The sequence below is a fragment of the Chlorocebus sabaeus genome, chromosome 1 (assembly GCF_047675955.1).
Source record: "Chlorocebus sabaeus isolate Y175 chromosome 1, mChlSab1.0.hap1, whole genome shotgun sequence".
In the NCBI taxonomy this organism is placed as follows: Eukaryota; Metazoa; Chordata; class Mammalia; order Primates; family Cercopithecidae; genus Chlorocebus; species Chlorocebus sabaeus.
In genome coordinates, this window is record NC_132904.1 from 106790467 (window position 1) to 106804122 (window position 13656).

Here is a 13656-nt window from a genome sequence, read left to right on the forward strand (position 1 = left end):
ACTCAGCCAACATTTATTTGCCAGTCAAGGTCTAGGATGGCTGCCTGTCCTCTGCAGCAGCCCCAAGCCTATTCATTATTGTCATTTACAATTTTACAGTCATAATTATTTCTTTGTATAATAGCATTCTGAGATTTTCCAAAATTTCCCCCTGTCCTCGTTTTACAGTGCGCAGAATTCACTTTTGCTCTAACTTGACTCTAAGATGACACAATTTCCCAGTTTTTTCTTTTTTTAACGGCTGGGGGATGGGGGGACACGGAACAGAACACAGTGGTCTAGCTAACCGGTGTCCGCTAGACGTCCAGCTATCTTTTAAAATATTTTGTTTCTGCACGGCAACTCCAGGCGCTAAGAAACCACCCAGCTTACGACGGAACCTAGAGGATAGGTAAAGGTCCCCTGCGCTGGCCCCGCCCCGTGGGACTGGGCGGCGTGGGCGGGAGAGGCGGGGCGGGGCCGCACTTTGCTCGCCAGTGTCTTTATAGGTCACCCGGAAGGCACGCGGGACCTCGGCGCGCTGCTCCCAGTGGGGCCTCTCCGCCACTCCAGCCCCGCGCCCTTCGCCACGGCCCTCCGGCGTCTGCGCCGCAGCTGCGGCCCCCGCCTCTTGGGAGTCTCTCGCGGCCGCAGCCCGCGGCCTGCGTCGCTTCCGGCAGTTCCGGACCGCGGGCGATGGCTGCCGCTGGGGGCGCCCGGCTGCTGCGCGCCGCTTCTGCGGTACTCGGCGGCCCGTGCGGCTGGTGGCTGCACCACGCTGGGTCCCGCGCTGGAGTCAGCGGCCTGCTGAGGAGCTGGGGGCCGGGCGGGAGCGCCGGGGCGAGCCGGCCGCTGAGCGTGTCGGCGCGGGCGCGGAGCAGGTAGGGCGCCGTGTGGGCGCGGGCCGGGGTCCCCGGTGGGTGGCGTCTGGCTGGTTGGGCCCAGTCTGGTTCCGCCGCCTTCTACGCGCCGGGCCCACACCCTGGAGGCCTGCCTCTCGCCTCGCTCTTCTGGGGTCCCTTCGCGGCTCCATCTCGCTGCTCGGTGGCGTCGCTGCCTCCCCTCCGTCGCACCGCAAAGTTCCTTCGCGTATTACCCACTCCTGGCGGGAATCGGGGACTCTGGATGCCCAGCTACCTTTCCCAGCGCCTCCCGTGCCCACGGGAAAGCCGGGACTTTGCTGGTGCTTGTTCTCCGTGTGATTTGTCTGGGATCTGACCTTTGCTCTGCCCGAAACTGGCAGTGACCTTCGCGACAGGCTCTCCTGCTGCTGTCCTGGCCTGACACTCCTGCCAGCCGTTTCTTTCCCGGCCTTGCCCTGCTTTGGGAGGACACCTAGGTCCCAGGTCTTTGTCAGGGGGTGTCCAGGTAGAATACACCAAGCCCATAACCTCTGCTGCTCTGTAGGCCCTTTGCTAGTTGCTCAAGTGTTGAAAGCCCCTGCGTTGAAGTAATCCGCTGGGACTTGAAACTTCGCTTTGGCACGGATTGTCTGACGTGCCTAACTTCGTCAGTCCTTAGGAACCCAGTTTCCCCATTTGCAAGTTGAAGATAATAACAGTTTAGACCTCCTACGGTTAATTGAAGAATAAATGAGTTAATACAGCGATACGGGTAGTCTTGTGCCTGGCACATAGTGAGGGCTCAGTAAATGCCACTTGGTGGTAGCAGCAGCAGCAGCAGCTGCCTCCTAGGCTCACAATGTTGAGAGGGTTTTGTTTTAAATATTTTAAGAGATGTGAACAATTTTCCCCAAATGTGTTGAAGTTTTAGGTTCTTGGGCATATTTGTTTTTCAAAGACACTCCGTAGATATACTAGAGATAAAATTTACACATGATTTCTAGCAGCAAGGAGGCTGGCAACATGGTGGCGATTTATATAAAGCAGATCTCTCAACAGCCCTTTGACCCCATGATGTAGGATAGCAGGAATAGAGAACTAGAGGGAGAGTATGTTGGATTTATATGCTGCTTTTTCTAGTTTCTTCTTGAGAAGGTCTCTCTGAGAGCAGGGTGTAAGACTTTCAGTCATCTTTTCCCCACTAATCCCGTTATCTAGTGGGTGCTCCATACATTTCTGTTGTGTGAACTTTGGGGGAAATCAGGAAGAAGGCAAGCCAGATTTATTTGTTCCTGTTTCCTCTGCACTTCCCTGCCTTTGATCTGTGTGGGTGCCTTGCTTTCTGTTATACAATGGATGAGTTTTGGACAGTTGTGTAAATTGGGACAGATACTGAACATACTTGTGTAACTGGTACAAGGGAATGTGAATGTTTTTGTAATAATTAGGAGTTATCTTTCTCAGATTTGTTTTTTTAGATTTGGATATGTCAGGTTGTCTTAAAGGGGAGCACATCTATTTCCTCATAATCCTGCTGCCCTCTTTATTGGCACAATTTCTTTTCTTTTTTTTTTTTTTTTTTTGAGATGGAGTCTCGCTCTGTTGCCCAGGCTAGATTGCAGTGGCGCAATCTCGGCTCACTGCAAGCTCCGCCTCCCTGGTTCACGCCATTCTCCTGCCTCAGCCTCCCGAGTAGCTGGGACTCACAGGCGCCCGCCACCACGCCCGGCTAATTTTTTGTATTTTTTGTATTTTTTTTTTTTTTTTTTTTGAGACGGAGTCTCGCTCTGCCGCCCAGGCTGGAGTCCAGTGGCCGGATCTCAGCTCACTGCAAGCTCCGCCTCCCTGGTTCACGCCATTCTCCTGCCTCAGCCTCCCGAGTAGTTGGGACTACAGGCGCCCGCCACCGCGCCCGGCTAGTTTTTTGTATTTTTTAGTAGAGACGGGGTTTCACCGTGTTAGCCAGGATGGTCTCGATCTCCTGACCTCGTGATCCGCCCGTCTCGGCCTCCCAAAGTGCTGGGATTACAGGCTTGAGCCACCGCGCCCGGCCAATTTTTTGTATTTTTAATAGAGACGGGGTTTCACCGTGTTTGCCAGGATGGTCTTGATCTCCTGACCTCGTGATCCACCCGTCTCGGCCTCCCAAAGTGCTTGGATTACAGGCATGAGCCACCGCGCCCGGCCTGGCACAATTTCTATTCATGGTCTTATCATTTCTGTTACAGACCTTGGAGCTAAAACTGGATTTTCCAGTTCTTACGGTGTTAATGAAACTCGTGCTGTCCCATACAGTAGCTACTAATCACATATGGCTATTGAAGTTTAAAATAATTAAAGGTAAATAAAATTAAAGATTCAATCTCCCAGTTACACTAGCCACATTTCAGGTACTCAGTAGCCACATGTGGCTAGTGGCTGCTGTATTGGACATTGCAGGTAAGTGTAGAACATCTTTGTTATGGCACAAAGTTCTTAGGGACAGGCAGAGCAGTTCTAGAAACCGTAGTTCCGTCTTTGAAGTTTAACAACTCGATAAGCTATCAGTATTTGAGAGTCAGAAAAACTCCTTTTACTCTAAAATACCGTGACACAATACTTCACATTTTGCAGTGATTTAGGTAGCAAAGAGCTTTCACGTGTATTATTTCATGTGACTCTTAAGACAATTCTATGAGGTAGGGAGGGTAGGTAAATGGGAATAAAAAATTCATATTAAGTAGCTGGCAAAACTAGGACTAGAACTCAAGAAGTTTTTGTGAATTTTAAAAAAATTTTAATTTCTTTTTATTTTTAAAATTTCAGTAGTTTTTGGGGCTCAGGTGGTGTTTGGTTAATGGGTACATTCTTTAGTGGTGATTTTGGTGTACTCTTCACCTGAGTGCAGTGGTGCCATCACGGCTCACTGCAACCTCTGCCTCCCAGGTTCAAGAGATTCTTGTGCCTCAGCCACTCGAATAGCTGGGATTACAGGTGGGCACCATCACAGTTGGCTAAGTTTTGTAGTATTAGTATAGATGAGGTTTCACCATGTTGGCCAGCCTGGTCTCGAACCTCTGGCCTCAAGTAATCTGCCTGCCTCAGCCTCGCAAAGTATTGGGATTACAGGTGTGAGTGACCACTCCCAGCATAGTGTCTACATCTTCTGACTCTTAGGTTCCATACTCTTTCAACTGAAGAATTACTTTTTTCTCTCATTTCCACTTCCTCTCCTATTCTTTAGTAAACCTGTTAATACTCTTACTTGGCAGTTTTTTGTAGGGCTGTTGACTTTTAATACAGACCAACAGGTTGGACTTCTTAGCAAAAGGGCTTGGTCTTTAAATAAAAGTTATTAATCAGTGTTTGTTGGATTCTACTATGTGTTACATATTTTGCATACCTTGTCAGAACTGTAAGATTAATGTTGTCCTGATTTTATAGAAGAGAAGGCTGATGTAAAAGAGATTGTGAATTCCTTTGCTGTAAGCTTAACTCTAGAGTGCTTCAGAAGAACAACGCTAAAACCTCTGGCTTTCAGTAGTGTGTATAAATGATGGAATTCTTTCTAATGTACTTCCTGTAGCTTTAGCTACCAGGCATTCATTGATGTCAAATCTCTAGACTTCCCTGCTGGGCTCAGACCCATACCCTTATTTCCATCTGGCTTTTGGACATTCTTATCCGGCTTTTTCATTATTAAATTCAGCAGGTCTAATCTTCAACTTATTTCCGTCTTCCCCAAAGCTCCTTTGTTTCCTGTCTTAAATCTAGGTTAAATGGTACCACCTAATTGCGTGAGCCGGAAATCCCAGTGTTTTTCTTCCCCACTTTTCAATTTATCTTAAGTAGATGGTCACTAAAACCTTTCGGTCTACCTCCTGGATGTCTGTTAAGTCACTGTGTTCTCCGTCCTTGATTAGTTTATGCTGTTTTGATAACCTCCAAAGTGGTCTCCCTGCCTCTGGGGTATTTTCATTCTCAGTCATTCTACTTTGAAAAAAATGGCAGTTATTCATATTGAAAATCATGAATAATATGTGGGAATACTAGTTTTAAAGCATTTTTGGCTGTGAAAAGAAGTTGGAGAGCGCAGGCCCTTTTGAGGAACATTCCTGAACACACACATCCTTTTGATGAGTTTTAATGAATAGAATCCTGGTTTTTTTCCAGTGTTATAATATTAGGGAGGGCATTATCCAGTGGGGCTTCAGTTGCCTCATTTGTGAAATGGGATCATTGGACTTGGTAACTTTTGAGATAGTGATGGCTCTGCAATTATTTAATTCTGAGTTTTACTTATATTAAAGATTTGTTTGATGGGCTATTGCCATCTATTGGTAGTAGTAAGAATAACAACTCATTATTTTAAGTTGAAGAGAATCTTTTCAAGTGTGAGGTAAAAATTAAAATGACCAATGGTGGAGGAATAAGGATCTAGTTGCTAGTATAATGTCTTCTCCAGTTTTGGAGGGATGTTTGTGAGAAGTGAAGGAAATTTTAGTCAGCTAGCTGATAGCTAACATACTATCTTATAAAACATGTAAGGAGGTATTTATCTTACAGATTCAAACAAATAAAAAACTTTTTCTAGTCCCTTTGATTTGTAAGTATACAATGTGGACTGAAATGAGATGTCAAATACGCAGAAAACTTATTAAACAACATCTCTCAGCAATAGTAGTCTATGTAGCACTTGCACAGCAGTTGCTGTGTTGAGAGCAGAATGATTTCCTTTTTTTTTTTTGGAGACAGAGTTTCACTCTGCCACCCAGGCTGGAGCGCAGTGGTGTGATCTCAGCTCACTGCAACCTCCGCCTTCCGGGTTCAGGCGATTCTTCTGCCTCAGCCTCCCAAGTAGCTGGGATTACAGGCATGTACCACCACATCTGACTAATTTTTGTATTTTTAGTAGAGACGGGGTTTCACCATGTTGGCCAGGCTGGTCTTGAACTTCTGACCTCAGGTGATCCGCCCACCTTGGCCTCCCAAAGTGCTGGGATTACAGGCATGAGTCACCATGCCCGGCCATGATTTGCTTTTTAAAAGCTCACTACAACCCTGGTCTAGTCTTTTATGGACACATTCATGTTTTTCAGAGGGTTATGTGACTACTTTTTTTGTTTTTTTTTTTTGAGACAGGGCCTTGAGCTGTTGGCCAGGTTAGAGTGCAATGGTGTAATCACGGCTCGCTACAACCCTGAACTTCTGGGCTCAGGTGATCCACCTCAGCCCCCTGAGTAGCTGGTACTACAGGCAAATACCACCATGCCCTTTATTTTTCACACACCTACAACCATCTCATTTTTATTTTTATTTTTTGTAGCTATAGGGTCTCTCTATGTTGCTTAGGCCAGTCTCAAACTCCTGGGCTCAAGCAGTCCCCAGCCTCGGCCTCCCAAAGGGCTCCTGTACAGGTGTGAGCCACCACACTTGGCCTTTTCTTTTTAAACAACAGGGTCTTGCTATGTTGCCCAGGCTGGAGTGCAGTGGTGCAGTCATATCCCATTGCAGCCTCCTCCTCCTCCTGGGCTCAAGGGATCCTCCCGTCTCAGCCTCCCAATTAGCTGGGACTACAGATCACATCACCACACCTGGCTAATTATTTTATTTTTTGTGAAGATGGGATCTTGCCTTGTTGCCCAGGCTGGTCTCAAACTCCTGGCCTCAAACGATCTTCTCACTTCAGCTTCTCAAAGTACTGGGGTTACAGGTGCAAGCTATTGCACTGGCTTGTATGAGAGTAAAATAGAGTTCATGAGTGATAATAATTGCCAAATGTTTTATAACTGTGACTATTAGGGAGACATATACTGAGGCCATTTGACCAGGTAGTCATTGCCATTTCCTGTAACGTAGTAGAGCTTATTACCTGGTAGCTGGGTAGATATATATGCCTTTGATTTGTGTTGCCTTCTTCCCAAATAAGCTTTGGAAAGAAAAGAAAATACTTTCGGCTAGTCGTGGTGGCTCAGGCCTGTAATCTCAGAGTTTTAGGAGGCCAGATTGAGAAGACTGCTTGAGGCCAGGAATTTGAGACCAGCTTGAGTAACATGGTGACACCCTGTCACTACAAAAAATGAAAATAAAAAAATTAGCCAGGCGTGGTGCTGGGTACCTGTGTTCCCATCTACTCTGAAGGCCTTATAGGCTTTTAAACCAATTATTTTGAATTATGTTTTGAAATTACTAAAAATACTAAAGGACTGCTTTCTTTTCCAGCTCAGAAGATAAAATAACAGTCCACTTTATAAACCGTGATGGTGAAACATTAACAACCAAAGGAAAAGTTGGTGATTCTCTGCTAGATGTTGTGGTTGAAAATAATCTAGATATTGATGGCTTTGGTGAGTATGAAATGTTTCTTAAAATGCATAAGTGAAACTGTTAGATTTCAAATTTTTGTTTTGTTTTGTTTTGTTTTTTTAAGAAGTTTAACCTATAGCATGCTAGGTAAAATATTAACATTCGGGATGTGTTAGTGTTATATTCTTGTTTATAAATAATAATAGAGTGACACCGTTGTTCTGTTCTTCGTAGATTTAAATAACTCATGATCAGAAATCGGCTGTGGCCTCATTACCTTACTGTTTATGTATGCGATGCAAAGCTGACGGTACGGAGTAGAGTTAAAAGATACCAGGTTAGAGAGAATAAATGTCCTAGCACAGAGGGGTACTTAAATATCTTGAATGTCAGCTCACCTTCCTAGGAAAGGTAACTTATCCTAGAAAGTGATTTATTTAGGAAGTTTTCATTTTTAGACTTCTGACCATATGCCTTAACTACACGTGCAAAGCCTGTGTTCCTGCAGCTGCCCTTTTACACTTCCTGAGGCATACCCTGTATATCACCTGTCAGTTTTGTTCAAGCACTGTGTGTCTAGATTAGCAGTTCTCAGAGGGTCTCCTTGTCCATTAGCATGAGTGTCACCTGGGAAATAGAGATTCTCAGACACTCCTCCCCCACCCGCCACCCCTGCCCCTGCCCCAGACTTACTGAGTCACAAAGTCTGGGATAGGTCCAGCATTGTGTGTTGTAACAGCTGTCTGTGTGATACTGATGCATGTTCAAGTTTGAGAACCACTAGTCTGGAATAAGGTTCAAGGAGTGTATCTGACTCTGCTTCTTTCAAGGCACTGTTCACATTACCTTTAAAGAACCATTTCTAGATCAGAATTAATTTATCTTTCTTCGGTTTTCCCATGATTTATTAAATCTACCTCTCTTTGTTAATGCTTTTAACAGTTTTCCTTTTTAGAAAGAATGGCTATCTCTCTTATTAGATTATTAGTTTTTGAAAGACTGCTCCATGAGGTTACTCAGGTACAGTAGACTTTGTCGAGAGTTGGCACTCAATAATATTTGCTGAATATCTTTTAAAAAATTTTTTTTGACAGGATCTTGCTCTGTCACCCAGGCTGGAGTGCAGTGGTGTAATCACAGTTCACTGCAGCCTCAAACTCCTGGACTCAAGTGATCCTCCTGACTCTGCCTCCTTAGTAGCTGGGACTATAGGTGCACTATCACACCTGGCTGAATTTTGTATTTTTTGTAGAGACAGGGTTTTGCCACATTGCCCAACCTGGTCCTGAACTCCTGGGCTCAAGAGATCTTCCTGCCTTGGCTTCCCAAAGTGCTGGCATTACAGGCGTGAGCCACCATGCCTGGCCTTGGATATCTAAATCTAATTTTTTTTTTTGCTAGTTTTAAAATAATTATAACAACTAGAATTTGAGTGTATACTACATTCCAGCATATGTTAAATGAAGTAGACTTTTTTTTTTTTTTTTTTAGCTCTCCATTTGATAGTTGAAGAAACTGAGTCTCAGGGAAATTAAGATTCCCTGGTTATACACGCAGCAAGTGAGAGGGCTAAGACTCAAACCTGTCTTGAAGTCAAGATTGGTATATCTCATTGTGGTTTTGATTTCCATTTCTCTGGTGATTAGTGATGTTGAACATTTTTCCGTGTTTGTTGGCTGCTTTTGTGTCTGTGTCTTCTTTTGAGAGGTGTCTGTTCATGTCTTTTTTTTTTTTTTTTTTCCCCAACTTTTATTTAGATTCAGGGAGTATATGTGCAGGTTTGTTAAATGGATGTATCATGTGATGCTGAAGTCTGGGGTATGAATGATCCTGTCACCTAGGCAGTACACTTAGTAACCAATAGGTAGTTTTCCTTCTTGCCCCTCTCCCTTCCCCCTCTGGTAGTGCCCAGTATCTGCTGTTCCCAACTTTATGTCCATGGGACCCAGTATTTAGCTTGCACTTTTAACTGAGAACACTTTGCTTTTCTGGTTTTCTATTAATTTACTCAGGATAATGGCCTTGAGCTGTATCCATGTTGCTGGAAAGGACGTAGTTTTGTTTTTTTCTAATGGCTTTGTATTCCGTGGTATATATGTACTACGTTTTCTTTATCCAGTCCACCATGACGGGCACCCAGATTGATTCCATATCTTTGCTATTATGAGTAGTGCTGAGGTAAACATACAAGCGCATGTGTCTTTTGGTAGAATGATTTGTTTTCTCCTGGGTATGCACCCAGTTGTAGGAGATTGTTTGGTTAAATGGTAGTTCCATTTTTAGTCCTTTGAGAAATCTCCAAACTGCTTTCCGCAGTGGCTTAACTAATTTACATTCCCACCAGCACTGGCTAAGTGTTTCCTTTTCTCTGTAGCCTTGCCAACATCTATAATTTTTTGACTTTTTAATGATACTCTTTATGACTGGTACAAGATGGTATCTCATTGTGGTTTTGGTTTGCAGAGTGGAGTATTTTTTCATGTGTCATGTTTGTTGGCCACTTGTATGTCTTCTTTTTTTATTAATTAATTAATTTATTTATGAGATGAAGTCTCACTGTCACCCAGGCTGGAGTGCAGTGGCACAATCTCGGCTCACCGCAACCTTCACCTCCCAAGTTCAAGCGATTCTCATGCCTCGGTCTCCCGAGTAGCTGGAATTATAAAGGTGTGCCACCATGCCCAGCTAATTTATATATTTTTAGTAGAGACAGAGTTTTGCTGCGTTGGCCAGGCTGGTCTTGAACTCCTGACCTCAAGTGATCCGCCCTCCTTGGCTTCCCAAAGTGCTGGGATTACAGGCGTGAGCCACCATGCTTGACCTCTGCCCACTTTTTAATGAGGTTATTTGTTTTTTGCTTGTTGATCTGTTTAAATTCCCTATAGATTCTGGATATTAGATCTTTGTCGGATGCGCAGTTGGTGAATATTTTCTCTCATTCTGTAGGGTGTTTACTTTGCTTTTTTTAGTTTGTTTGTTTTTTGAGACGGAGTCTTGCTCTGTCGCCCAGGCTGGAGTGCAATGATGTGATCTTGGCTCACTGAAACCTCCACCTCCTGGGTTCAAGTGATTCTCCTGCCTCAGCCTCTTGAGTAGCTGGGATTACAGGCGCCCGCCACCATGCCCATATATTTCTGTATTTTTAGTAGAGATAGGGTTTCACCATGTTGGCCAAGCTGGTCTGGAACTCCTGACCTCAAGTGATCTATTCACTTTGGCCTCCCAAGTGCTAGGATTACAGGTGTGAGCCACCACGCCTGCTCTACCCACTTTTTTTTCCTCCCCCAAGACGGAGTCTTACTCTGTTGCCTAGGCTGGAGTGCAGTGGCATGACCTTGGTTCACTGCACCCTTCACCTCCTGGGTTAAAGCAATTCTTCTACCTCAGCCTCTCGAGTAGCTGGGTTTACAGGCACATGCCACCACGCCTGGCTAATTTTTTTGTATTTTTAGTAGAGATGGGGTTTCACCATGTTGGCCAGGCTGGTCTCGAACTCCTGACCTCATGATCTGCCCGCCTTGGCCTCCCAAAGTGCTGGGATTACAGGTGTGAGCCGCCATGCCCAGTCCTCTGCCCACTTTTTAATGAGGTTATTTGTTTTTTGCTTGTTGATCTGTTTAAGTTCCCTATAGATTCTGGATATTAGACCTTTGTCTCATGCATAGTTTGTGAATATTTTCTCTCATTTTGTAGGGTGTTTACTTTGTTGACAGTTTCTTTAATGTGTCGAAGCTCTTTAATCAGGTCCCATTTGTCAATTTTTGTTTTTGTTGGAATTGCTTTTGAGGACTTAGTCATAAATTCTTCGCCAAGGCCAATTTCCAGGAGAGCATTTTTGAGGTTTTCTTCTAGGACTTCTGTAGCTTTAGGTCTTACATTTAAGTCTTTAATCTGTTTTGAGTTAAATTTTGTATATAGTGATAGGGGTCTAGTTTCATTCTTCTGCATATTATAGCCAACTATCCCAGCACCATTTATTGAATAGGGAGTTCTTTCTTCATTGCTTATTTTTGTTGACTTTGTCAAAGATCAGATTTTCTAGATGAATAGCTTTATTTCTCGGTTCTCTATTCTGTTCCTTTGGTCTGTATCTGGGTTTTCTAGTTTATGTGCACAGGGGTATTGATAACTAGTCTCTAGGATCTTTGTATCTTTATGGGATTGGTTGTAATGCCGTCTTTGTCATTTCTGATTGTGCTTATTTGGATCATCTCTTTTTTTCTTTGTTAATCTAGCTACTGGTCTATCCGTTTCATTTATTCTTTCAGAAAACCAACCTTTGGTTTTCTTGATCCTTTGTATAGATTTTTGGGTCTCAGTTCTGCTTTGAGTTTAGTTATTTTTTTTTCTTCTGCTAGCTTTGGGGTTTTTGTTTTTCAAGTTCTTCTAGGTTAATGTTAGATTGTTATTTGAGAGCTTTCTAACTTCTCACTGTAGGCATTCAGTGCTCTGAACTTCATTTTAACACTGCTTTTGCTGCATCCCAGAGATTTTGGTACTTGTGTCTCTGCTTTTATTTATTTCAAAGAATTTTTTGATTTCTGTCATATGGTGGAGCCACTTTAGCTGGTAGATATATTTCCTGATCTTTGACAGAAGTGGGTCAACCATGCTGTTGTTTGTGTGCATTGGAAGTTGTGGCTGTTATGCCATTGAAAAATTTAAATCAATATCTCATAACAGTGTTAACTAAACTTTCATTTAGTGATGGTATGGTACTGAAATATATCCCAAATCAATAACATTGGAATGGATGCTAAACATGATCTTACACGGAAAAAGGCTAAACAATCAGCCTGACATTTGGTGCTGTTGATTTGGGAGTAGATACTGTATAGACAAAAGTGCTTAGAAAATAGGATTTTAAAAGGCATTGCAGTAGGAATATTTTTAAGCTCACAAAAAAATCACTTGATGTAGGGTAATGGAAAACAATACTGGTGATACGGTCTGGCTGTGTCCACACCCAAATCTCATCTTGAATTCCCATGTGTTGTAGGAGGGACCTGGTGGGAGGTAATTGAATCCTGGGGTCAGGTCTTCCTTATGCTGTTCTTGTCATAGTGAATAAGTCTCCCAAGATCTGACAGTTTTATAGGAGGGAGTTTCCCTGCACAAGCTCTCTGCTTGCCTGCTGCCATCTGTGTAAGATATGACTTGCTTCTCCTCACCTTCTGCCAGTATTGTGAGGCTTCCTCAGCCATGTGGAACTGTAAGCCCATTAAACACTTTTTCCTGTGTAAATTACCCAGTTTCGGATATGTCTTTGTCAGCAGTGTGAAAATGGACTAATTAAGCAAATTGGTACCAGGAGTAGGGTGCTGCTGAAAAGATACCCCAAATGTGGAAGCAACCTTGGAACTGGTTAACAGGCAGATGTTGGAAAAGTTTAGAGGGCTCAGGAGAAGAGAGGAAAATATGGGAAAGTTTGGAAATCCCTAGAGACTTGTGGAATGGCTTTGACCAAAATACTGATAATGATATGGACAATGAAATTCAGGCTGAGGTGGTCTCATGGAGATGAGGAACTTGTTGGTCGTTGGAGTAAAGGTGACTCTTGCTATGTTTTAGCAAAGAAACTAGTGGCATTTTGCCCCTGCCCTAGAGATTTGTACTTTGAACTTAAGAGATGACTTAGGGTATCTGGCAGAAGAAATTTCTAAGCAGCAAAACTTTCAAGAGGTGACTTGGGTGCTGTTAAAGGCATTCAGTTTTAAAAGGAAACAGAGCATTAAAAAAGTTTGGAAAATTTGCAGCCTGACAGTGCAATAAAGAAAACCCCATTTTCTGGGGAGAAATTCAAGTCGGCTGCAGAAATTTTGATAAGGAATGAGAAACTGAATGTTAATGTGTCTCAGGGGAGACACTGGGGAAAATGTCTCCAGGGCATGTCAGAGATCTTCATGGCAGCCCCTCCCATCACAGGCCCAGAAGCCTAGGAGGAAAAAGTAGTTTTGTGGGCTGGGCCCAGGGCCCCCTTGCTGTGTACAGCCTAGGGACTTGGTGCCCTGTATCCCAGCTGTCCCAGCTGTCCTAGCTGTGGCTGAAAGGGCCAATGTAGAGCTAGGGCTGTGGCTTCAGAGAGTGCAAACCTCAAGCCTTGGCAGCTTCCATGTGGTATTGAGCCTGCTAGTGTACAGAAGTCAAGAATTGGGGCTTGGGAACCTACGCCTAGATTTCAGAAGTTGTATAGAAATGCTTAGATGTTCCAGGCAGTAGTTTTTTGCAGGGTCAGGGCTCACACAGAGAACTTCTGCTAGGGCAGTGCAGAAGAAAAATGTGGGGTTGGGGCCCCCACACAGAGTCCCTATTGGGGCATCACCTAGTGGAGCTGTGAGAAGAGGGCCACTGCTCTCCAAACCTCAGAATGGTAGATCCACTGACAGCTTGTATGGTATGCCTGAAAAAGCCACACTCAATGCCAGCCCATGAAAGCAGCCGGGAGGGAGGCTATATCCTGCAAAGCCACAGGGGTGGAGCTGCCCAAGAGTGTGGGAACCCACCTCTAGTATCAGTGTGACCTGGATGTGAGACATGGAGTCAAAGGAGG

At 44.1% G+C, this 13656-nt stretch overlaps 1 protein-coding gene across 2 annotated transcripts in view; it reads left to right on the plus strand.

Moving 5' to 3' along the window:
- Positions 1-233: 233 nt before the first annotated feature.
- The window catches only part of FDX1 (ferredoxin 1), a 36479-nt gene continuing 23056 nt past the window's right edge, over positions 234-13656 (plus strand). Inside the window, exons 1-2 of one of the 2 annotated variants that reach the window (XM_073020904.1) lie at positions 234-391; positions 7023-7147. In XM_073020904.1, the coding sequence (XP_072877005.1) occupies positions 249-391; positions 7023-7147 (268 nt within the window). In that variant the 5' untranslated portion in view covers positions 234-248. Of the gene's footprint in view, positions 392-477; positions 861-7022; positions 7148-13656 lie in introns of those variants that run through there. The other variant, XM_008020783.3, reaches the window with a different exon arrangement.